We start from the raw sequence: 25,673 nt of genomic DNA on the forward strand, positions 1-25,673 counted from the left end.
AATTACAGGGAACTTGCAGAGAACTACACCAGCATAAAAAGGACATAGAAACTATTAACAAGAACCAGGAAGAAATGAAGAATACAATCTTTGAACTGAAAAACACAGTAGAATCAATCAAAAGCAGGCTAAAAGAAGCAGAGGATCGGATCAGTGAGTTAGAGGACAATGTAGAAAAAAATTCCCAGACAATACAACAAAATGAAAAAAGATTGAAAAAGTACGAAGAAGAGGTAAGGGAATGACAGGATAGCATGAGGAAAAATAACATCCGAGTCATTGGAATAAAACAGGGAAAAGAAGAACGAGGAATAGAAAAGCTGATAAGAGAAATAATGACAGAAAAATTTCCCAACCTGATGAGAGAAAAACTTCTGCAAGTTCAGGAAGCACAGAGAGTCCCAATGCAGAGGAACCCCAAAAAACCCACTCCAAGGCACATCATAATTAAAATGGCAACATTCAAAGACAAAGAGAGAATCCTAAAAGCAGCAAGAGAAAAACAGCAAATAACATACAAGGGAGTTCCAATAAGGCTATCGACCGATTTCTGAACAGAAACACTACAAGCCAGAAGAAAATGGTCAAAAATATTTCAAGCATTGAAAAACAAAGGCCTGCAACCAAGAATACTCTACCCAGCAACACTCTCATTCAAAATGGAAGGTGAAATAAGGAGTTTCCCAGACAAAGGAAGACTAAAAGAATACATGCCCACCAAACCAGCATTGCAAGAGATGCTAAAGGGAATGTTTTAAGAAAAAGAAGAAAAAAAGAGGAGAGAAACACAGGTACAAAGGGAAATGAATAAATACATGTCAACAATAACCTTAAATGTAAATGGATTAAATGCTCCAATTAAAAGACATAGGGTAATGGAATGGATGAGAAAACAGGACCCACATATTTGCTGTCTACAAGAAAAACACCTCAAAACAAAAGATTTACATAGACTGAAAGTAAAGGGATATAAAAAAGTATTCCACACAAATGGACATGAAAAAAAAGCTGGGGTAGCAGTCCTCATATCAGACTAAACGGATTTCAAAGCAAGGGCAATAAAAAGAGAAAAAGATGGACATTTCATAATACTTAAGGGAACAATCCATCAAGAAGATATAACACTGGTAAACATATATGCACCCAACATAGGAGCACCCAAATACATAAAGAAAATACTAGAAGACCATAAGAAGGATATTAACAGCAACACACTCATAGTAGGGGACTTTAACACTCCATTATCAACAACAGACAGATCTTCGAAGCAAAGAAACACCAAGGATACACAGGCATTGGACAACACACTAAACCACATGGACTTAACTGATATATATAGAACTTTTCACCCCAAAGAAGCAAAATATACATTCTTTTCAAATGCACATGGGACATTTTCAAAGAGAGACCACGTGGTAGGACACAAAACAAGACTCAACAAATTCAAGAAAACTGAAATCATATCAGCATCTTTTCAGACCACAATGCTTTGAAACTAAAAATCAACCTCAGAGAAAAAAATCAAAGACATCCAAACTCATGGAGAATGAATAACATGCTATTAAATAATGAATGGGTTAACAATGACATCAAAGAAGAAATCAAGAAATTTCTAGAAATTAATGATAATGAACACACAAGAGCACAAAACCTATGGGACACAGCAAAAGCAGTCCTAAGAGAAAAGTTCATAGCAATACAAGCCTATCTGAAAAGGACAGAAGAATCTCAAATAAAAAATCTAACCCTACAGCTGCAAGAACTAGAACAACAACAACAAACAAAGCCCAGGACGAGAAGAAGGAAGGATATCATCAAGATCAGAGCAGAATTAAATGACATAGAGACCAAACAAACAATTCAAAAGATCAACGAAACTAGGAGCTGGTTCTCTGAAAAAATAAACAAAATCAACAAGTCTTTAGCCAGGCTCATCAAGAAGAAAAGAGAGAAGACCCAAATAAACAAAATCAGAAACAGAAAAGGAGAAATCATGACTGATACCACAGAAATACAAGGGGTTGTAAGAAATTACTACAAACAACTGTATAGCAAGAAATCTGACAACCTAAAAGAAATGGACAAATTTCTAGAAACATATAACCTTCCAAAAATTGAATCAAGAAGAAGTAGAAAGTCTCAACAGGCCAATAACAAAGAAGGAAATTGAAACAGTAATCCAAAATCTCCCGGTACACAAAAGCCCTGGACCAGATGGCTTCCCAGGCGAATTTTACAAAACATTTAGGGAAGAAATAACTCCTACCCTCCTCAAACTATTCCAAAAAATCCAAGAAGAGAGAAAAATCCTAAACTTTCTATGAAGCCAGTATTACCCTAATTCCAAAACCAGGTCAAGACACAACAAAGAAAGAAAACTATAGGCCAATATCACTGAGGAACATAGATGCTAAAATCCTCTTCAAAATATTGGCAAACAGGATCCAGCAATACATCAAAAAGATCATACACCATGATCAAGTGGGATTCATCCCAAGGGATGCAAGGATGGTTTAATATTCGCAAATCAAGAAATATAATACATCACCTAAACAAAATGAAAGACAAAAATCACATGATCATATCTATAGATGCAGAAAAAGCATCTGATAAAGTACAACACCCATTTATGATGAAAACACTCAGCAAAATGGGAACAGAGGGAGCATACCATAACATAATTAAGACTATATATGAGAAGCCTGAAGCCAACATCACACTCAATGGACAAAAACTGAAAGCATTCCCCCTGAAATCAGGAACAAGACAAGGATGTCCACTCGCTCCATTCCTATTCAACATAGTGTTGGAAGTCTTAGCCACAGCAATCAGACAAGACAAAGTAATAAAAGGCATCCAAATTGGGAAAGAAGAAGTAAAACTATAATTATATGCAGATGACATGATAGTATACATGGAAAACCCTATAAACTCCACTAAAAGACTACTCGATATAATAAGTGAATTTGGCAAAATAGCAGGGTACAAAATAAATATACAGAAACCGAAGCCATTTCTGTACACCAACAATAAAATATCAGAGACAGAGACAAAAAAGAAAATACCATTTACTATAGCAACAAGAAAAATAAAGTACCTAGGAATAAATTTAACCAAAAACATAAAAGACCTGTACTCTGAAAATTACATAACACTGAAGAAAGAAATTAAGGAAGATACAAATATTTGGAATCAAATACCATGTTCTTGGATGAGAAGAATCAACATCATCAAAATGGCCATACTACCCAAAGCAATTTAGAGATTCAATGCAATCCCTATTAAAATACAAATGACATATTTCACAGACCTAGAACAAATACTCCAAAAATTCATATGGAACCAAAAAACACCCCAAATAGCAAAAGCAATCTTGAGACAGAAGAACACGGCAGGAGGAATCACAATACCAGACATCAAATAATACTACAAAGCCGCTCTGATCAAAAGTCTGGTACTGGCATAACAACAGACATATAGATCAATGGAACAGAATAGAGAGTTCAGAAATTAATCCAGGAATATACGGTCAACTAATATTTGATCAAGGAGGAAGGAACATAAAATGGAGTGAGAAGAGCCTCTTTAACAAATGGTTCTGGGAGAACTGGACAAGGACATGCAAAAATATGAAACTAGACTACCAACTTACACCACACACGAGAATAAACTCAAGATGGATCAAAGACTTAAATGTAAGCCATCACACCATCAAAGTCCTAGAGGAATACATAGGCAGGGAAATTTCAGATATCCTACGTAACAATATTTTCACAGATACATCTCCTAAGGCAAGAGAAATAAAGGAGAAAATAAACAAGTGGGACTACATCAAACTAAAGAGTTTCTGCTCAGCAAAAGAAAACATCAGCAAGATGAAAAGGAAACCAACCATATGGGAAAACATATTTGCCAATGATATCACAGATAGGGGATTGATCTCCAAAATATATAAAGAGCTTATACAACTCAACATCAAACAAAGCAGACAACCCAATTAAAAAATGGGCAAAGGAACTGAACAATCACTTCTCCGAAGAGGACATACAGAAGGTCCATAGACACATGAAAAAATGCTCAACATCACTAGGCATCAGAGAGATGCAAATAAAAACCACAATGAGGTACCACTTTACACCAGTCAGAATGGCCATCATCAACAAATCAACAAACAACCTGTGCGGGTGAGGATGTGGAGAAATGGGAACCCTACTGCACTGCTGGTGGGAATGCAGACTGGTGTAGCCACTATGGAAAACAGTATGGAATTACCTCAGAAAACTAAAAATGGAACTGCCTTTTGAACCAGCGATTCCACTGTTAGGATTATACCCGAAAAATCCTAAAACTCTAATTCAAAAGAACTTATGCACCCCTGTGTTCATAGCAGCACTGTTTACAACAGCTAAGTGCTGGAAGCAGCATAAGTGCCCATCTGTAGATGAGTGGATCAAAAAACTGTCGTACATTTACATAATGGAGTACTATGCAGCAGAGAGAAAGAAGGAACTCCTGCCATTTGCCACAACATGGATGGATCTAGAGAGAATTATGCTTAGTGAAATAAGCCAGGCAAAGGAAGAAAAATACCATATGATATCACCTAATACAGGAAACTAAAGACAACATAAACAAATGAACGAAATAGGACAAGGAGCAGAATAACAGTCAATAGGGAGGAGGGGGGAGGGAGAGAAGGGGGATAAATAAGGGAAGGATTTAGTCAAGGAATGTGTATAAATTACTCATGGACATGGACAATGGGGAGGGATATGATTGTGGCAGAAGGGGTGGGCTGGGTAGGGGGCAGCAATGGAGGAAATGTGGGACAACTGTAATTGAAAAATCAAAAAATAAAAATTTTTAAAAATTGTGAAAAGGGCATGAGAGAATATTCAGGCTGACTAAGCAAATAAGAAAACAGGTAACTAAATCAAAGTGCCCTTTTAATCCTTTGGTGGTAAGTGGTAGGTGGGGCTTCTTTTCTGTTTTCTCATAGCAGAAATAAGAGGGCAAAATGCTTTAAAGGCTCCAAAATGCCTTCCTATTTATTCTTCATCTGATTTTCTTCTTTCCTCTGCCTCGAGGATCTTAGCAAGATCCTTGGTAACACAGAGGAATGGGAAGAGGTGCAAGCACATGAGAAACCCATATCCTTATCTTCTTTCTCTACTACAGTCCCACTATAAATGACAAAATACATTTCCAAAGATGCCAGCTACACAAGGGGAGGGAAAATAAATAAAAGAAGCTAAGAAACAAGATGGCCAGTGGAAGCAACCCAAGTTGTATCCATCAACAGATGAATGGATAAATAGAATGTGGCATATCCATACTGTAGAATACCACTCAGCAATAAAAAGAAAATTCTGACACATCCTATACACAGATTAACCCTGAGGACATTATGCTCAGTGAATTAAGCCAGTCACAAAAGGACAAATACTGGATGATTCCTCTAATAAGAGATACCCAGAGTAGTCAAATTCAGAGACAGAAAGTAGTATGGTAGTTGCCAAGGGTTAGGGGAGAAGAGCTCTGTGGAGTTACGTGTTTAATGGGTATACAGTTTCAGTGGGGAAGATGAAAAGGTTCCAGAGATAGATGGTAGTAATGGTTGCACAACAGTGTGAATGTACTAATGCCACTGAACTGTACACTTAAAAAGAGTTAAAATGATAATTACAAAGGTCTGTCCAGAAAGTATCCAGCCATATACTATGAAAAAGACATTTATTGAAGAAGATACAGGAAACATTGCACATAGGAAAATAACACCTCAGTCCCTTCAAAGTAGGCATCTTGAGGCCTCACATAGTTCTATCAGCATCTCTTCCCCATTCAAAATACTTTGCAAAATCCTTTGTTGGAATTGCCATCAGCTTCCCCATCATATTTTCCTGAATCTCATCGATGGTGTGAAATCTCTTCCCTTTCAAAGGTGATTTAATTCTGGGAAAATCCATAAGTCACAGGGCACCAAATCTGGGCTATAAAGAGGCTGAGTCACCTGCGTGATTTGATGTTTCACTGAAAAACTCTTGCACAAGGCATAATGCGTGAGCTGGCACATTGCTGTGATGAAGCTGCCAATCACCAGTTGCCTATAGCTGTAGCCCTTTTCATCATATTGCATCTCTCAACTGAAGAAGAACACTGAGGTAGTGCTCCTTATTAACTGTTTGGCCTGGTGTGGCTTACTCATGATGGACACCATCTTCCCAATCAAAACAGTTAACATTGTCTTGATCTTGCTGCGACTCTGCCATGCCTTCTTCAGGCATAGAAAACCAGACAACTTCCATTGGCACAACTGGGCCTTTGTTTCCAGATCGTAGCTATACACCCACAATTCATCTCAAGTTATGATCTTGAGGAAATCTGGTTCATTGGTAGTGATTTGAATTAAGTCATTGGCAACTGCGGCACGATGTTTCTTCTCATATGTTAGCAGAAGCCACAGAACAAATTTTGTGACCACATGGTTCATGCCAAGATCCTATATCAAAATTTTGGACACAGTAGTTTTTGGAACCGCGAGATCAGCTTCTAGTTCTCGCACTGTTGGTCGCTGACCTTTGTTGATTGCAGCCTGTAATCAAGTTGCATAAGGCTCAGGTTGAATAAGGACATTCCCAGGGCTACATAGTAAGTGTCATGGTGACAACTTGAAGTCCTGGCCCCGAGCTTGGACTGGGGTCTGCTGGCTGTGCTCCCACTGCCTCGGGCTAGGGACACAAGATACATCCCTATAATGACATAGATCACTTTCCTCTTTCCCTGGGACTAGCAAACTCTGCAGTTACTGCTACGGTTAGTGATGTCATTCCTGACCCATGTCAAGAAGATCCATTTGCCAAGTGCCACAGTTCTCTGCAAACTTCAATCATTGGGCAATTACCAAGTCGTTCAGCCCAGTAATTATTTTCCTTGTTGATCACTTTAATTTTCCTTGTTCTCCTGGTAACCTTGTACATGTTCAACATTCTCAGGTGTTTGGCTTGTTGTAGGCCTTCCAGAACATGAATCACTTTCAACAGATTCTCAACCATCTTTGAAGCATTTGTGCCACACTTTTATTTGCACTGTGCTCATTGCACCATTCTTGAAATCCTGAATCATCCAAATAGTTTCCGTGGAGGAATTGTCAAGCTTAATGCAAAATTTGATGCAGATTCATGCTCTACTTGCTCAGTCATTTTGAATGCAACGGCCAAACAGTACACTCAACATCGTCTACCACCCCCAACTGACTAGTACAGTGAAGTCATCATTGTCCACACATGTGCATTCCAGTCCACTCTCCTGGCTGCCAGGTTACACTGAAGTCGCACAAACCGTTCTTATTATATTAACAATGGCTGGACATTTTCTGGACAGACCTTGTATGTGTTATGTGTATTTTAACAGATTTAAAAAAGTTAATTATGACATAGCAGCACTATTTACAATAGCAAAGTGCTAGAAATAGCCTAAGTGCCCATCTGTAGATGAGTGGATCAAAAAACTGGTACGTTTACACAATGGAATACTATGCAGCAGGAAGAAAGAAGGAACTCCTACCATTTGTGACATGGATGAAACAAGAGAATTATGCTTAGTGAAATAAGCCAGGCAACCATATGATATCACCTAATACAGGAAACTAATGAACAACACAAACAAACAAGCAAAATTAAACCAGAGGCATGTAAACAAGGAGCAGACTAACAGTGACAAAGGGTGAAGGGGGAGGGAAAGAAGGAGGGTAAGAAGGAGAAAGGTCTAGTCAAGGAAATAGTATAAATGAGTCATAGACATGGACAACAGGGTGGGGATTGACTGTGGGACAAGGGGTGGGCAGGGTGTGGGGAAGCAATGGGGGAAAAAGTGGGACAACTATAATAGAAAAACAATAAAAAACTGTATTTCAAAAAAACAAATAAGTTAATTATTAAAAGAAAAACATGCTTTTGGGCAGAATGATGTCTTTTCATTGAAGAAAAGGCTTGAAATCTAGAAAGTCAGTTTGAAATCAAAAGTGAAACTCAGTTTTATGAAGACTCAAGCAACTTCCTGATACTAGGAAAATGGCCACAGCAGTGGCTGTACACAGTCATAAAAGATGCCCTTACCGGCAAATGTTGGCCGCACTTCTGGATCTGCCTCCCAGCACTGCTTCATGAGGCTGATGATCTCCTTTGGGCAGTACTCAATGATGCTGTCCACATCTGGCCTGTTCCCAGATTTAATGCACATTACCAACTGCTGCTCACAGATAGCATCTAAAGCAAAGAGGAGCTTAAGTTTAGACTTTCTTTCAGATCCTGGTCCTCTCAGGCAGGGAGGTGACCGAACTTGGATAATGCCATTAACCTCTCTCTGCCTAGGATATGCTTTTAGTAAAGCTACCCTATCCGGTAGGGGCAGAATGGCCCTGTGGTAAGGAGCCACACAATATTTTAATTTCTGTAAATGAAGACAGAATTCACAAGAAAGCTGCCTCCTGGTAGAACAAATGGAATATTAAAGAGAATGACTTAAAATGTAGAGTGATGTTCAAGAAGTAAGTACGAGATCCCTGACCACTGTTGCTTAGTTGGTTGGGTGCCATTCTGCAAAGGGAAAAGTTATTGGTTCAGTCCCCAGTCAGGGCGTGTATGAGAGGCAATAGGTCAATGTTTCTCTCTCACATTGATGTTTTTCTCCCTCCCTTCCCCTCAAAAAAATTAACAAATATAATCTTTTTTTAAAAAAGAAATATGAACACCTTTACTAGAAGGTCAGAGAAGGCTTTCTTGAGTCCAGGAAAATAAAGAACAGGAAAGAAAGACTCAGAGAGGATGATTACGAGGTAGGGAAGCAGGATGTAAACAGATTGGAGGTTCCATAAATCATGGTGTATCCCAGAAATTATGAGTAGTTCGGTATAACTGAGCATACTGACTAAGGAAAGAGAGGTAAAGGATAAGGCTAGAGAAAGAAGCAAAACCCATTTCAGAAAGTGCCTTGTGTTCCATACTGAGGAATTTGAACTTTATCCTTAAGGCCACAGAGAGTCTTGGAAGGATTTTAAACATGTGAGTGAGATGGTCGTTATTTCCTTTGGGACGACCAGTTGGGCAGCAGTGTGAATGGAGGATGTGTATGAGGAGCCTACGGCAGAAATACAAGGGGTTTGATTAAATAAAGTCCAGTGGTGATAGAAGTGGATGATTCAAGATGTATCTTGAATTATATATATACTTCAAATTGGTAAGTTTTGATGTCTGACTGGATGTAGGAGATGAGGAACAAGGCTGAGTCTGCAATGACTAAGGTTTCTGGTTGGGCAACTCAGCAGATGGATGGTGATGCTGTTGTTGAACATAAAAAGAGGTGCAAAGCTAAGTGGGCTACAGGGAGAGCAGGTAGAAGATGAATTTGTTTGGGGAGATGTTGCTTTGGGGTTCCTCTGGTACATGTAATAGATCTGATTAACAGACAAGTGGCTATCTAGGCCAGGGCTAGAGATAAGAGATTTTAGAGGCATGGGCAAAGAGGTGGTCATTAAACCATGGGAGCTAATAATCACCAAAGAAGAATGGATAGGAAAATGTCCATTAGTTTAGGCACTTAACAAACTGAAGAATGACTACTTATGTATCTGTTCTTCTGCATGAAATATGTCTGTCTCATCTTTACATTCCCAATTCGGATTAAAGTGCCCATATTCATTCTGAAATAAAATAATTCTTGAATGAAGGAGTAAATGAATGGAAGTTGTATGACACATATGCCTTGTAGTACGAAAGGGTAAGTCCTCATAAGCATAAGCAAGCAAGCTTTCTTGTCCAGGAAGAATCCTGAGATTTTACAGCACCTCCCAAGCTCAGATCCATCATCAAGGTTCTTGTTTGTCCTGTGACCCCCAGTTCCTAAACTGATATTACTCAATCAGTCAACAAAAATTTTATTGAGTACCTACTATGTTCCTGGTACTGTGTGTGTGTAGATACTTGGGAAACAGCAGTGAATAAACCAGATGTGGTCCCAGCCCCTGTGGAGCTTATAGTCTAGTAGGTAAGACAGACATTAAGTGAACAAACATTTATAAATTTTAACTGACTTGATTGAAGTACATTATTTCACTTAACAATTTTGATGAATACCCAGATTCCACTCCTTTATAAATGTCTTACTTTCATATGGCTCCTTATTTGCAAATATTGCCCAAAGTACTATGGCAAAGCTGTACACATCTGACTTCTCTGAGGGCCTCGCATTGATGTCATTCAGGTGTTCAGGGGCCATGTAGTAGAGGGTGCCACCATTTTTCTTAGAGAGACTATTCATTTTTCGCTGCTCATTATGTTCCTCTTTAGTCAGCTTACTCCACGTCTTGAAGGAAGCAACCCCAAGATCAGCTATCTGTAAGAGATCAAATCAATGGGATTGTTCTGTGAGGACTGCAAGCAAATCAGACTCATCTTTAAATTTGGAGCTTATCTAAGAGATATGAGGTACAGTGAATTTTCCAGAAATGGCCACACTGGATAGGGTAAACACAGCTATTTCTGAACAGACTCATAGAAACTTTTTAATTCCTCAGCCATGTAGGAAATCTCCCCATGTGAAATTCTGGTATCTCAATTCTTATGTCATTTTTTTTTTTTTTTTAACGCAAGAAATTTGCTGGAGGGATTGCTGGGAGGGAAAGAAAGGAGGCAAAACAGAAGACACTTCTGACATGAACAACAAAACATGTTTGTTCTAATTTTTCATTGACTCTGCATATGCTTTTCAACTATTTCTGGAGCTAGGGGGAAAAAAAAGTATTTTCTTCTCAGCTGACTTGTATAGCAGACTGTGACTAGGTACTGCACCTTCTAGTTTCCCAAATGGTGTCCAAAAGCCCATGGATGCAAGTTTCCAAGGATTCCAAAGCCACAGTGAGGATAAAGGCTGTGGTGCTACTTGTTTTGAGCTGGTAGCCTGAACCTAAGAGAAGATGGGCGGGGAAGGAGGAGAAAAACAGACAAAAAGCAGAGAGAAAAACATCAAGGTCAGACATAAAACAAAGAGAGAAATGGCTGGGGGAAATGACAGAACCATACAGTTAAAGAGAAATCAAAGGTAGCAGTTTCACTTTTGCCTCTAGGAATCCAAGCATTTGGGGATGAATTTTGGCATGTGGTTATGTAAAATCCAGATTCTAGCCCAGAAACATAAGGGATATGCTATTAATATAAAGAAGGAACCTTCTTTTGCCGACAGGAAAAAAATTCGTCTAGGACTAGAACGAAGTGTTAGAGGCAGAACCTTCCAGTGGAGAGGGACGCCTGTGAAAGCAGTCCCAGAGGCCTGCTCCTCACCCGCTTCCTCCTTTCAGATGCTGGTGCTTGGATTCCTGCTGCCAGAGCTAGTTAGCTATGACGACCCCCCCTAGTTCAATCTTGCTCTTGAGTGAACAACAACAAAACCCCTTTCTCTCGTTTCCTTGTTTTCAAAAAGAAACAAAAAAATGGAGTTGAAAGTAAATGAATACATAAAAACTATAAACTCCATCAAGTGGGCATCTTCCTTTTCAATCCTTGGTAGAGCCTTTGGGCACCACACAACAATTAGAAGCTTAGCTGGGTCTTCCTTTGGAGTCACCATGTACAAAAATGAATTTACAGTGAAGAATTAAAACTAACATTACCTCAATCTTCTACAAACCTTTAGATTACGGTTTACCTTAATGTGAAAGTTGTCATCAACGAGGATATTTTCAGGCTTTAGATCCTTGTGTATTACACCTTCTCCATGTAAATAGCACATTCCTTCAATGGTCTCCAGAATTATCCTTCCTTTTACAGAAAGGGGGATACTGATCTAAAACAAGTAACATTAAGTCTATGAAATGGAGAGGTAGTCAAACTGGCCAAAGCAACTGTTTCATTCCAGAGTAGTGGGGTCTGCACCTGAGGATACAGTCCCAGGTTGCCTTCTATCCCACTCTGCAGCACTGCTTACATTGTAAAACAAGCCCCCTTTTGAAGGAAGAGTTCATTTTAGGTGCTAAGGGTATTAATGGTGTGTTTTTTTCAGTGTAAAACTAAAACTTCCACGACAATATGGTAATATATAAAAATGCTAACAATTAAGCTCCTTGAGAACAAATCATCATCACTGTTACTTAGGATGTATGCTTACTACTTAGAATGGTGCCTGGAATGTTTGGTTAAGGAATGGATAAAATACCAAAAAACCCAGACATTCTCTATGGTATACTAATATGATGTTTTACTATGCATTAAATATGTGAAAAATGTCATGGAAATATGTGTATGAAATAATGTTAAAAGAAAAAAATACAAGGGAATGTACTCGCACTGATTAGAAATATGTAAAGTATAATCTAGTAGATAATAATGTTGTTAATTCTGAAATGAATTTAATATCTATTTTGTAATTTGTTATCAGGTACTTAAGGTCTTTGTAGTCTCAAGTCAGTCTTACAACTGTATTCTAGTTATATGAACATCTATCTTAATAAAGAGAATTCCAGTTTCTAATTAGAGTAGTTAAGCATTAGATTTGCTAAACATCAGAAAACACAAACCCTCAATCTATGTGTGTGCACACACACAGTCCCTAGTTTACAAACAGGCTGTTTCCTAAAAATTTATGTGTATGTTGGTTGTTGATAAACAGGAAAAAATGTAAATGATGGAATTTAGATTCCCAAGTCAACCCCCCAAACCATATCTAACTCATAATGTAGTTGAACTACAGTATTTATACTGATCGCTACCATACAAAAAATTGCCAGAGATTTTCCCATCTTCCATGGTATACCTTTAGACTTAGGAAAAAATTCTGAGCAGGCAAAGTAGATCCCCTTCTCATCTCTCTTTCTGCTTCTCTCCCTCCTCCTGACTTTCTTCCTGAGCCCCAATTAGTGCACCTTATCTTTGCCTGATCCCTAGAAAGCCTTCTTGATGCAACTGATTTAGTTTTGGGGAGAAGAGCAATCTGATCAAATGATACTATGTGTAGAAGTGATTATATTTTACCTTTCCCACAGGCATTTGTGAGAGATGTCTGTGACTTAAAAGAAGAACTGACATAGCTTCAGCAGTTGTGAGGTCAGGGGAGAAAAATGGGGAAAGGGGGAACATTTGCCATAAAGACAGTCACATCCCCCCCCGCCACACACACAGGCAATCTGTGCTTTGCCAAACCCAGTTATTTGCAGTGTCCCAAATTTGGCATACTCTCTCCTTTGCACATGCCACTCTCTCTGCCTGGGACCCTTCCTCCCTAATTCTCTGCTTCAAAACCCCTACTTGTCTTTCAGATTTTGGCTCAAGCATCCTCCTTCTGGAATCCTTTCCCATCGACCCCATGCTAGGGTGTATGCCTCTCTGTGTTCCTGTAGTGCACAACGAGGTTGTCTATCAAAACATCATACACATCAAACATCCCTTACCTGTCTGTCTCCTTTTAGTTGTTTGTATATTTACTACTTCTTCCTGAGCAACTAGCACAAGGTCTTGTTCTTAACAGATACATAAACTTTAAAAAATACTTTTGAGTTATTTGGTTTGGTAAACTTTTTATTTTCCTGTTTTATGTCTTACTTATCCAGTGTTGTTGGCTCTAATATTGTACATTTAAGCTATACATTTCTTAAGTGGTATCTGTGTGTAATCATTGATATTCCTTCTCATATAGGCCACTATAGGATACATTCTTTAATCAATCAATCAATATTTAATTGTTATCCATTAGGCATATACCCCACATCAAATCATGTGCTTCATGAAGACAGGACCTGTCTCAGAATAGTGGATCTTAGAGTGACTGGCAAAAGGGACATGAACAACTGTCTGCAGGGACTGAGAGAAGGGCAAGACCATCCACTGGGCAGGGAAAGTCAAGGAGGACTTAATGAGGGATTGACCAGAAAATCCAAAATATCTAGGAATTCACCAAAGGATTATTTTACACCAACAAGCTACAAAAGAACATGAAGTAATAACCCGAACAGGCAAGTGCACTCAAGTCACCGTGCCTGTTCCTGGTGTGGCAAAGGCCCCTGTACCTCAGCTTTCAGCACGTGCATCAGGTTGCCCTTTTCCATGTACTCAATCACGAGACAGTAGTTGCCCTCTTCTATGATGATGCCCAGCAGCTTCACCACCCGTTCATGTCTCAGCCTGTGCATCATCCTGCCCTCCTCCAGGAGGGACTCGTTGTACCTGTAGAAGGAAAAGGTACTGAGTTAGCCCCTCTTCCCTTTGTTCCCCCAACAAATGCAGTACTCGTCTTCAAGGCATCCTATGGCATGAGCTTACATCACTACTTGTTCATGTACTGATCTCTTCCACGCACTCATTACAAGTTTTAGAAGGCAGAGTGGTGACTGCAGGTGAGTGGTCAAGAAATGTTAAACTGGTGAACAAAGAGTGAACAGAAAATGAAGAGCAGCAGTGACACACTGTGCTGGACAGTATAATAAAAAATGCAGTCTCTCATAATCACTCTGGCAAGAAGAGAAAGAAGTAAAACAACACTACCACTTGTTTTAAAGAGAGCACTCCTGGAACCACAAATTAATAAACAACTTTTTTTTTCTTTTCCATACTTAGGACTAGTCCTTACCAAAAATGTGAAGCAAGTCTATCTTCACTGACCCCTCCCATTTCCTTTTCATTGCCTTCCTCATCAACCTTGATCTCCTTCCCTTCCTCTATTCCCTTCCCTTCATTTCTCTTTCATTATTTACCAGCTGTAAACTTTTCATTAACACAGGGGAACAATGCTAAAATAATTCCCATTGAGTTCAAATTTTCAGCTCTTTTAGACTTAAATAGGCATGCTGATTTGAAAACTGCAGTTAGTTTTCTTCTATCACGTCAAGTTTTTCTCTATGGCTTATCTTAATATGACCATTCTAGGCTGGATCGAGCCTGGATCAAGGGAAGCATTAGTGCTCTCCTATTGGCTGAGAGCAAACCTCCCTCAAGTGGGGAGGGGTGGGGGACGACCCTGGAGACCAGCGACGGGTTCATACTTGTCTAGGCTATTCAGTTACACATGAGACAGTGTGGTGAGAGGTTGTGTGCCGCTCTATATAGTGAATCCTATTCTGAAGTGTAGCCCGAGTTCTTGTCTGTATACAAGGAGTTAGCAGAATTTATTTTTTTATTTACATATGTAACTTATTTTCTTTCCTTCACATCATGTCTGCCTCTGCTATTTCTCGTCATTAAGTGCCTAAACAACACTGGTTCATTTTGTTCTATCTGTGGCAGTTCCACCATTCCCAGTCAAAGGACAAACATCAGCACATTTGTCAGGCAAGCCTATTTTGCATATTTTAAAGTAAAACTTGGTGATAGTCTTGAGCCCCTCACAAGGTGTGCAAGCAGTGTGTTGAGAGTTTACAGATGTGGACAAAGGGAATACGTGATAAATTGCCATTTGGTATACCTATGGTTTGGCAAGAGCCAAGATCATTCAAGTGACTGTTACTTTTGTATAGTGAAAATGTCAGGATATAACAAGAAAAATAAATGTAAAATAGAGTATCCTAGTCTACCATCAGCTATACGCCCAGTGCCAGTTTTCATTGAATTACCGTCTTGAAAAACAGGAGTATGATGAAGATTTTGAAATTGAAGATTTGGCACAAGATTTGGGACTATACAAAAAGGTTTCAGAACTCCTAGCATCAAGACTGCATGAGAAAAAATTGCTTGAAAAAGGAGCGAAGGTATCCTACTTTTGATAAAGTGCATTTCTGCAGTACTTTCAAAGTGACGGTGCCTTTGTGTATTGCCATAACATATGTGGTTTAATGGAAGAATTGGGAATTCCAATCTAGAATGCAACTGAATGATGACTATTCATCGATAGTTCAAAGTGGAGCTTGAAGTATGTCCTCTTCCACAATGGCAATTTATTTGGTGCAGTCCCAGTTGGCCATTCAGTTTGTTTTCATGAAGAATATGAAGACATAAAGAGAGTAATTGATCTGTTGCAATATCACAAGCACAATTGGATCATCAGTGTTGACCTTAAAATGGCCTGCTTCCTTCTTGGTCAGAAACGCAGATACACCAAGTATCCCACTTTTCTGTGTATGTGGGACAGCAGAGCTAATGAGAAGCATTGGGGGAGTTGAACTGACCTCCAAGATCTGACCTCAAACCTGGTGATCCAAACATTCTACATGAGCCACTTGTTGACGGAAAGAACATTATATTCCCACCTCTGCACATAAAACTGGGTCTCATGAAGCAATTTGTTAAAGTTTTGCCAACTGAAGGAGACTGTTTCAAGTATCTCATTTTGGCATTTCCTAGCCTGTTGTTTGAAAAGATAAAATACCTTAATATGTATGTTTGGTAGCAGAACCTTACTACTTGTATACAATTTCACTTACAGTAATAATATCCAGCCTTTATATGAATAAAATAACTCTAAATAAACAGTATATTCAGGTAATTTTTTCTTTATTTTCCTTTGAATGTATATTTTGTATGATTTTGGGGACCAAGGGGCGGGTATCCTGTACCTTAAAAAGTTGACGTGACAGAGAAAAACTGGGGTCATTTTTTGGATTCAGATGCCAAAAGTTAGTCAAAAGCAAGTGTCAGATCTAAGTCAACAAAAACTGTGGTCTCGAGTGTAATCAGCCTCAGAATCCTTATTGACTATATATGGATAATAACTGCCTTGAGGGGTTATTGGACATGAAGCATGCATACCGACACGCCATGGTCTGTCTCATTCTAAAGCCTGTGCCACCTATGGCCACTGCCCCCTCCTGCACCTCCACAATCATTGTTTCCTTTTGCCAGCCCACAATCTGATCCATCGCCCTGTTCCCAACTCACTCCGTGCGCTTCGGCCCTGTGTACACCTTTTTCAGTATTACGAGTCCATGGGATCTGTGTAAACACAAAGACACCTGTCCGAAGCCTCCGCTGTCTAGATGCTCTTTCTCCAGGAAGTCACTAGATTTCATCTTAATGTCATCCAAGGACATGTCTGGTTTCCTTCCAAATGCTCGGAATGCTTAAAAATACAACCCCTTTTTTTTCCACCTCAGAGCTGTTACCTGTAAAGAAAACAAGAAAGTATCTCAGTGTAAAAAAATAATGCATTATTCAAAAAACCAGGGGTACCTGTATTTTCTGAGGATAGACTCAGTCTCAATGATGAACTTTTTTTCATATTTCTAAGAATCACAGAAGGCCACAATTTTTATTCCTTAGATTTTCATTTCTGGCAACACAGAGGACCAGAAAATTTTGAAAGCCCTTCCTGCTTCAAAGACCTGTGTATGAAGGGAAACAAGATACAGCACCCATTCCAATGCACAGCTAAGTAAGAACTGCAGGGACTGAAAACAAACAGGGTGCTGGCCACAGGGCCATGGCCACATGGAAGCTGCAATGGATGGAATGTTTATGTCCACGCCCAAATTCATATGTTGAAGCCCTATCTTCAGTGTGATTGTATTAGGAGGTGGGGCCTTTGGAAGATAACTAGATCCTGAAGGTGGAGGCCTCAGGATGAGATTAGTGTCCTCATACAAGACATGGAGTTTTTTTCTCTCTCTGCCAAGTGAGGAGACCATGAGGAAACAGCTCAGGAAGTGAGCCCTTGCCACACATGGATCTGCTGACACCTCGATGGCGGACTTCCCAGCCTCCAGAACTGTTTAAGCCACCCAGTCTATAATTTGTTATAGCAGCTAACTGTGAAAACAGTGGCTCTCTGAGGCACTCCTAACCTCACCACCCAGAGGTCAAAGTTTAAAGCCCACACAGGGGCAAGAGCTGAGGTCAGGGGACGCAAGAAGAGACGGTTGAGAAAGATCCCCCCTTAATGTGGCACCCCTCAATGTGCTACCCTACCCTTTGTGGGAGACAGGCAGGCATGGTTCAAAAGACTTTGACAACCGCTTTGTGCAGCCTGGCCGGTAAACAGGAACCTGGGTCTTAACTGGATGGTTTCTGTCTTTCATGCTTGCTATGAATCCTGGATGGTTTCTATCTTTCATGCTTGCTATGAATCCCACCTTCTGGCGGGGGGCGGGTTTAAAGGTAGAATAGAAATGCAAAGTGGCTTTTAAGGAAATGGGAACCTGCTCTGTTTTTCTCTGAATAGCTCCAAATTCTTGTCAGTAGAATGTGAAAAAGAACGATTAAGTAAGAGGAAATGTTTTTGAACTTGTGTAAAATACCTGGGCGTTTCAACCCTGTATTGATCTGCATTTCCCTTTGTTTTTACTCTCAACCATCTGGTGAAGGGCTGCATGTTTTTCTAATGCATTTCTGCATGTAGAAAGTAGATAAAAACCCTGTCTAATAAAGAAAGGGCGATTTTCCTCAGAAAAAGCCCCTCCCTTCTTTTCTCAGATGGTGAGTATCTGAGTAGTTTCTTCATCCATTCTGAGGGACCCAGAGTCTCTCTCACCCTTCAGTGAAAAGATGGACTAGAAAAAAAAAGCAGTCTACTAGCAAAGAAACTTGTCTTAGACTAAGCATAGGGTATAAAAGAAGTCTCCGGGTAAATTCATAACCTCGGGCCTGTCCTTAAGTAGATTTGAGCTTTGAATCTACACTCCTCTTACAGTCAGGATCCCTCAAACTAAAAACTTTTACATATAAAGCAATCAGACTGATGGCATCCCTGGATTATAAGAATAAAGCAAACAAAATACAATCAAGCCAGGCCAAACAAAATTCCCAGAAATAAAGAACTAAGTTAACATGAGCTCCCTTTCCAAAATTATAAAACAAGAAAGAAAAAGTTCACCATGCACTTTTTCATGTAGGTACAACAAACAGCAGTTTGTTGTAAGAATTTCAGGTAATTAAACTACTGATTAGCCTAAAACTATGAAAAAAGAAAAAAAATTAAAGAATATAAAAAGGACAATGCAGTATGTCAAAAGAATAGGAAGATGTAAAAAGGAAAAAGATTTGGAGACTTAGTACATCAGTGCTATAAAATATATAATGTATACAATCTCAAAACAGAACTATTTGCTTGCTTCATTCTTTTCCTCCATTCACTCAGTTTCCCTAAATTGAAATGATGAATAAAAATCCATGGGGCAGCACAATGAGATACTACTACACACCCACCAGAATATTCAAAATTAAAAAGACTGACACCACCAAATACTGGCAAAAGATATGAAACAGCCGGAATTCCCATACACTGTTGGTGGGACTATAAAACTGTACAACCACTTTGGAGAAAGGTCTGGCAGTTTCTTATAAAACTAAACATATACCTACACTATGACCCAGCAATTCCAATGCCACGAGAAATGTAAGCATATGTCCCAAAGGACTTGTGCAATTTTCATAGTTGATTTATTGGTAATAGCTCCAAAATGTAAACAGGTGTCCATCAATAAGAGAATGGGTTAAAGAAAAAAACTTTGATATATTCATACAATGGAATACTACCCAGCAATAAAGAAATGAATTACTAATAATACATGCAACAATGTGAATGAGTCACAAAAACATCCTGCTGAGTAAAATAAGCCTTAAAGAAAAGAATATATACTATAGAACTTCATTTATATGAAGTTCTAGAGCAGTCAAACTAATCCGTGTTGTTAAAGGAATGCTGGCTGCCTGGGGACAAGGTAAGGACTGACTGGGATGAGGCAAGGCAGGTCTCTCTAGGGGGAAGGTAATGTTCTAGCATCTCAGTGGGGGGTTAGGATTATACAGGTATAAGCATTTTTCAATACTCAAAAATGGCATGTAAATTTTACATCAAAAGAAAAATCTGTAAACATACTGAACTCTAGTTAATGGCATGCATACTGAAATATTTAGGGGGAAGTATACTGATAAGGCCAATTTACTTTGCAGATGGACTGGTGAATAGAGAAAGGGTAAGTGATGGATGGTTATGTGATAAAGTAAGGGGGAAATGACCAGAGTTGGTGGATATATGTGAGTTCACAGTAAAAGCTTTTTAACTTTGCACTTTGAATTTTTGTATAATAAAATGTTGGAGGGAATGAGTTTTAAAAAATAAAAGTAACTGGAAAAGTTTCAAAAAACTGTGCAGTGTGACCCGCTGCAGTCAGGCACAGGTATCCAATGGGCTACACTTTGTACAGAGGCTGTGGCTAGGCCCTGCCTCCCTGACCATGTGTACCTATCAGAACAGGACTTTCTCTCTCCTACGAACTCTAGCCGTGTCATTTATTAGCCCTGTGACTTGGGTACTTTACACAGACCTCTATTTTCTCATTTTGAAAAGGAAATAATGACTGCCTCATCAGAACAGTATGAGAAAAAATATTTGAAAACTCATTTGTCGCCTGCTTCATGGCTCTGGCTATGGTTGGCCCAGCTGCCTACGTTCATCCACATTTATCCCATTGACTGGCTTTGAGAATGGCAACATGCAGCTGGGAGCACTCTGCTCAGCAGTTCTCCTGACCAATCCTTATGAGAATGGGTGGGTGTAGGGTGTAAAAAATAAAACATGTGTTTTAGCATTTGTTTTAGGCTTCCTTTTCCATTTCCTGTAGATTCTCTGCAGCATACAGAACCCACCTTATGAGGGTAATTTACCCTACTCTTGCCCTGCAGCCTCTTTAGGGTACACTCTCCTAGCTAGATGCTGCTCATCCTTCAGGTCTCAGCTTTTCGCATATTTTCAGGGAAGCTACCCTAAATGTTCCCATCAGGCATTTTCACAGCACCTTTGAAACAGTTAAGACAGCTGTAATTTGATAATTATTTCTAATTAAGCTCATAGAAGGCAGGAAACTCTTGCACAGTCCCCAGAACCTGACATGTGGCAGTTGATCATTAAATCAACATTTTTTAAAAAGAACTATTTAATTGTCCCAAAATAAAGGACCCAGTTAAATGAATTATAGCACATTCATAAAATGGAATATATGGCCATTCAAAATTGCAGTCTGTAAGTTTCATATATATATGTACAAAAAAACTACATAACAAAAGATACCAAAATGTTAGCAAGGATTATATATGGATGGCAGATGATTTTTACTTCCCTCTTTACACTTTTATTAGATTCCACAAATTTTCTAAAGTAAACACAATTACATTTATAATAAAAACTACTTAAAAACATTTTTAAAAAATCCTCACTAGAGAATATGTTTATTGATTATAGCAACAAGAAGAGGGAGAGAAAGCGACCCCAAAACTTTCGGTGCATGGGATGACGCTCCAACCAAATGAGCCACCCAGCCAAGGCTAAAATTTATTTTTTCAAGGAAATAATTCCTTCACTCAAAGTTCTTTATTCTTATGAATAAAATTAGAGATGCTGATAAAGATTATGTATGTACAAGGATGTTCCTAGTAACATTACAAAGAATAAAAAGCATATAGAACAATTTACATATACAGAGGAAAGAATAAAGTATGGCCCATCCATACTCTGAAATATATTTAGCAGGTTTCAAAAAAGATGTTATATGTGAATGCTTAAAAACATTTTAAAAATACACACAAAATAAAGAAACAGAAGGAATTACAGCCATGTTCTGTAATATACCCATCTTGGTATAAAACTTCAGTTTTATGAGTTGTATTTGTTATCTCTGCTTCAGCCCAGGTCTTGCCTCCTCAAATTTGCCAAGACAACTAAGATTTGAAGTGCCTCCAGCAAGCGTGATGAAGCTCAGGTGAAGACCTCCAGGTGGGTCTGCTGCACTTTGTGAGGTGGGCTCTCATCCCAAGTCAATGGCTCTCATCCCAAGTCAATTCTCCTTATAGTCTTGCAGTTTACTGGTTTAGTCTGGTCTTTCTTAATCTTATGCATCTTTTTTATTGTTCCAAATGATTTCTTTTGTTTTCACTCTTTTTCCCCCGTGAACAATTCAACTTTATAGGCACTGGATATCTTACGAAGGCCTTGTAGTGGTTTAAATACTGTGAGAAACACTAACAAATAAAACACTGGGACACAGGACTTCAGTAGTAACCAAGGCAGTTGTTTTATTCACAGATTTGTAGCTCCGGATGCAGCCATATCAAAGGTGCGCGCCAAAAAAACGGAGCAGGCTGTTTTATCCTAACCTGAGTAAACCCCCTTTTTTCCTCCCCCTTTCCTCCTTCTCTGTTTTTCCATGCTGGATACTCCGGAGTTATAATCTAACACGATTAACTAAATTAACTGAGGGTAGTAATTAACTAAGGGTAATCTGGTTATAGTCTGTCTCCAGCTGTCCTTTGAAATTTCTCTAACTTGTTTGCTGGCCTGTCTAGCTACGTTTTCCCATTTCCCTATGTTTGGTGATGAATATCTTCCCACTTTGATCTCAGAGGCATTTGTGCCAAGCTGCAGAATGTCCCTTCCTGACTTGTAAGTGTGCTAATACTGTTAACTCTGGCTTGGAGACCTCCTAATTTAAGATTACATTTGTCCTTTGCTGCTAATTATTTTCTACTGGTGACTCAGTTACTTTGCCCTTTACAATACTGAAGAGTTACAAAAACAGTGAATGCAGGCAGGTAGAAACCTCATTATAGAGCCATGTTAAACAATAATCAATGAAAGCACAGTGGCCTGTTATATCATGTAATGACACCTAATTTCAAGGAATTGTGTCAATTTTAATGGGATAAGTGGATATTAATTCAGGGATGCAATGAAGTAAATCTCAACCCCCCCAAGATTGATTAAAAATTCCAAAAAATTCCACAAATTATCTATAAGACAGGGTGAGTCTATATATAAAAATATACAGATCTATATTCAAATATTTGTCAATTATACCTCTATCAAACCGGGGGAAAAAACAAATAAATAATACCCCCAAAATAGGCAGATTTATGATATTAACAGTAAGAGTAGTGGTTACTATTAGATGGGAGGCAGGAGGTAGTGAATGAGAGGAGGCATGGGGGTCAGTTTCAGGAGTGCTAGCAATGTTCTAATTCTTAATCTGGATAATGTTTACTTTGTGATACTACATAGAGCTGTACAGTTATGATCCATGCACTATTCTGTATATAGCATACACAAGTAAAGTTTTTTAAAGGCTTTAAAAATATTCACATTTATCTTTCAGTGGTAGGGGACAATTTTTTTCAATTCAATGATGACCATAATGAGCCTGACAAAAATGTTGATTGCCTATTATTGCCCCCTGCCCCCTTTCCCTGCTAATAGGACTCTGATTTTACTCATGTATCTAATGTGGACTTCTCTTAAGTTTTTTTGATTATACAACTTGATTCTTTGAGCAGATGAACAAGAGCTCTGAGCAAGGAAGAGCCAAATGATGAACGAGAAATATGACTGAAAGTTTCACCAAATCACCTTGTACATTAGCACATTATGATCCTGTGAAATAGGTTTTAGTCTCATCATTGCAATTTACAAATAAAGAACCTAAAATTTGGAGTTAAATGATTCACCTAAAGTGGCAGGTCCTGGAACTGAACCTTTGACTCTTCACTCAAACTTCCATTATTATAGCCTTGATTTCTTTAAGTGTAAACCAGGGAAGAAAGGACTTTCGCAAAGTTGGTTGATTATACCAGTCTCAGGCTTTGTCCAAAATAAACAAGAGATCTGAGCAAGGAATACAAACTATCAGCAAGACACAAAGAAATGAACACCCCCCCCCACCACACAGACACTCTTTATGGGTTTTTGTCAAATGCTTAGATGGACGGAGCTAATACTCTTCAAAACCCTGAAGAGATTTTGTAGCACTTCATAGAAGCAAATGCCACTGACCACTGACAAAGCCTCCTAGGGTTATGACAACTGTCCCTTTTGCCAGTGTGGCTGTTGACCCTTCTTTCCCATTTTAGCTCACGTCTAAGATTATGTGGAAATGCTTTTGACTGCGTTTGCAACCCGCTGCAGCCACAAGGGCCACTAAAAGGTCCTTTCAAGGGTTGGTAAGAAGTCCCAGCCAGAGACACCTACTAACCCTATTACGGCAACAACGTAACACAACTGTAACTTACTGAAACTGCAATGAAAACCTATTATTCCTACTAAAATAACAAAAACGAAGGGTCTGTTCCAACGTCACACCGCTATCGCGGCCCCTCAACAGGTTTCCGCCTTCGTGCTGATTTACACTAATGCTCTGACGAACAGAAGAGCGGCTGAGCCCTGGACAGTCAGCAATTCTGCGCCAGACTTCCGGGTACTCTGGAGGAGGTTTCTAAGACTAGATAGTATTGCCTGTTTTCTTTCGTCCTCCCACCTCGCTTCGAAACACAGTAAAGTCAGGATCCTTTAGCTGGAAGGTCCTGGATTTTAATACTGAGTACAAAAGCTTCCGCCTGCCTAGTCTTCCCGAGCAGGAAGGAGCAGAGGTAACTGAACCCACCACCAGACTTCCAAGAAGACAGGTTCACTCAGTCGAACTTCCGGGGACACCATGGGCCCAGCCCACCAAACGACTGGCCACTCGCCGCCCGACTTGGGGCACATCGTCTCCGCCCATCGCCCCAATGACGCACCGGAAGCCCCGCCCCCGCTCGGAAGCTAGGCGAACTTGGCTGCTGCCCCCAGTGTCCCCGCGCAAACGCACCCAAGAGAGTTATTTACTTTCGCTTCTGCGGCGAACTTCCCCAAGTCCCGGTGACGGGAGAAACAGCTGCGGAGATCAGGAATTACTCCGACTTCGCGGCAGCCTCTCAGGGGCGGGCTGAGGAAGGACGCCGGAGCCTGACGGAGTCAACAGGGACCGAGCTCGGCGGGCTCCGAGAGACCACGCCGCAGTGGCCTCCCCGCGCTCACCGCGCCCAGTTCCGTGGGCCCCGCCGTGCGGCGCGCGTCCAGCCGCGTGGCCCGCGCTCCCTCACGCTGGTAGGACAGCGCGCTCGGCACCTGGAAGTGTGGGCCTGGACCCCCGCTCTACGGAGTCGGGTCCGACGTCTGCGCCGTCAGTGCGTCGAGTGAGTGAGCTCACGGAGGGCAGCGGGGCGTGGACTGCTCCTTCTGCCTCCACCCCCTGCCCCGCGGAGGGGAAGGACAGGGAGAGTGCCCGCCCTTCGGCCGGCTGGCAGGGCCCCGTACCCCGAGGTCTGTCAGCCAGAGAATCCCGGCTGTTCTCTGAGTGTGTTGGGAGGCCAGAAAAAAAGAGGAAGTGTTATCTAGTCCTAGAAACCTTCGCCAAGGGTCGGGGGGCAGATGCAGCTTGGCCGGGAAAGGTGCTGGGTGGGTTACCCAGGCGGTGGGATACTTAGCTCTTCTTTTAGCAACCTTAGACCCTTAGGCAAATCATCGTTCTCTTGTCTCTTCACCTGTAAATTGAGGGTAATACGTGTCTGTGGCTCTGTGGAGAGAGAAACGTGATACTATTTTGCAGTCCTTTAAAATGGTAATTGGGGAGACAAAATGGGAAATGCTTGCTATAGTGTTATATTAAAAAGCAAATTATACACACTGCAATGATTACATATTGTAAAAGGTATATTCAAGTGAATGAGAAGCCACAAACTTGAAGAAAGTATTTACAAAAGATGTATCTGATAAGGCATTACTCAAAATACATTTGGCCCTTAATAACTTTACTTTGTGCTGTGTGCATTTACTAAATGAGGGTTTTAAAAATCCCGTTTTTTAGTGAACCCACGCAGTTCAAACCCACCTCGTTCAAGGGTCAACTGTATTTTCGTGTTTGAAGGGTCAACTTGCTTTGGTCGTGGGCGTCCCAACATTCC

General features: G+C 40.0%; 1 protein-coding gene across 2 annotated transcripts in view; it reads right to left on the minus strand.

Moving 5' to 3' along the window:
- The window catches only part of RIPK1 (receptor interacting serine/threonine kinase 1), a 41,814-nt gene extending 16,891 nt beyond the window's left edge, over window positions 1-24,923 (minus strand). Inside the window, exons 1-6 of one of the 2 annotated variants that reach the window (XM_090269894.1) lie at window positions 24,556-24,923; window positions 16,851-17,074; window positions 14,051-14,207; window positions 11,698-11,835; window positions 10,161-10,389; window positions 8,115-8,264 (exon numbers count right to left, since the gene is read on the minus strand). In XM_090269894.1, the coding sequence (XP_090126020.1) occupies window positions 8,115-8,264; window positions 10,161-10,389; window positions 11,698-11,835; window positions 14,051-14,207; window positions 16,851-17,002 (826 nt within the window). In that variant the 5' untranslated portion in view covers window positions 17,003-17,074; window positions 24,556-24,923. The remainder of the gene's footprint in view (window positions 1-8,114; window positions 8,265-10,160; window positions 10,390-11,697; window positions 11,836-14,050; window positions 14,208-16,850; window positions 17,075-24,555) is intronic. The other variant, XM_090269895.1, reaches the window with a different exon arrangement.
- Between the last annotated feature and the right edge of the window lie 750 nt (window positions 24,924-25,673).

The sequence above is a fragment of the Furipterus horrens genome, unplaced genomic scaffold (assembly GCF_987537825.1).
Source record: "Furipterus horrens unplaced genomic scaffold, mFurHor1.1.pri manual_scaffold_3, whole genome shotgun sequence".
In the NCBI taxonomy this organism is placed as follows: domain Eukaryota; kingdom Metazoa; phylum Chordata; class Mammalia; order Chiroptera; family Furipteridae; genus Furipterus; species Furipterus horrens.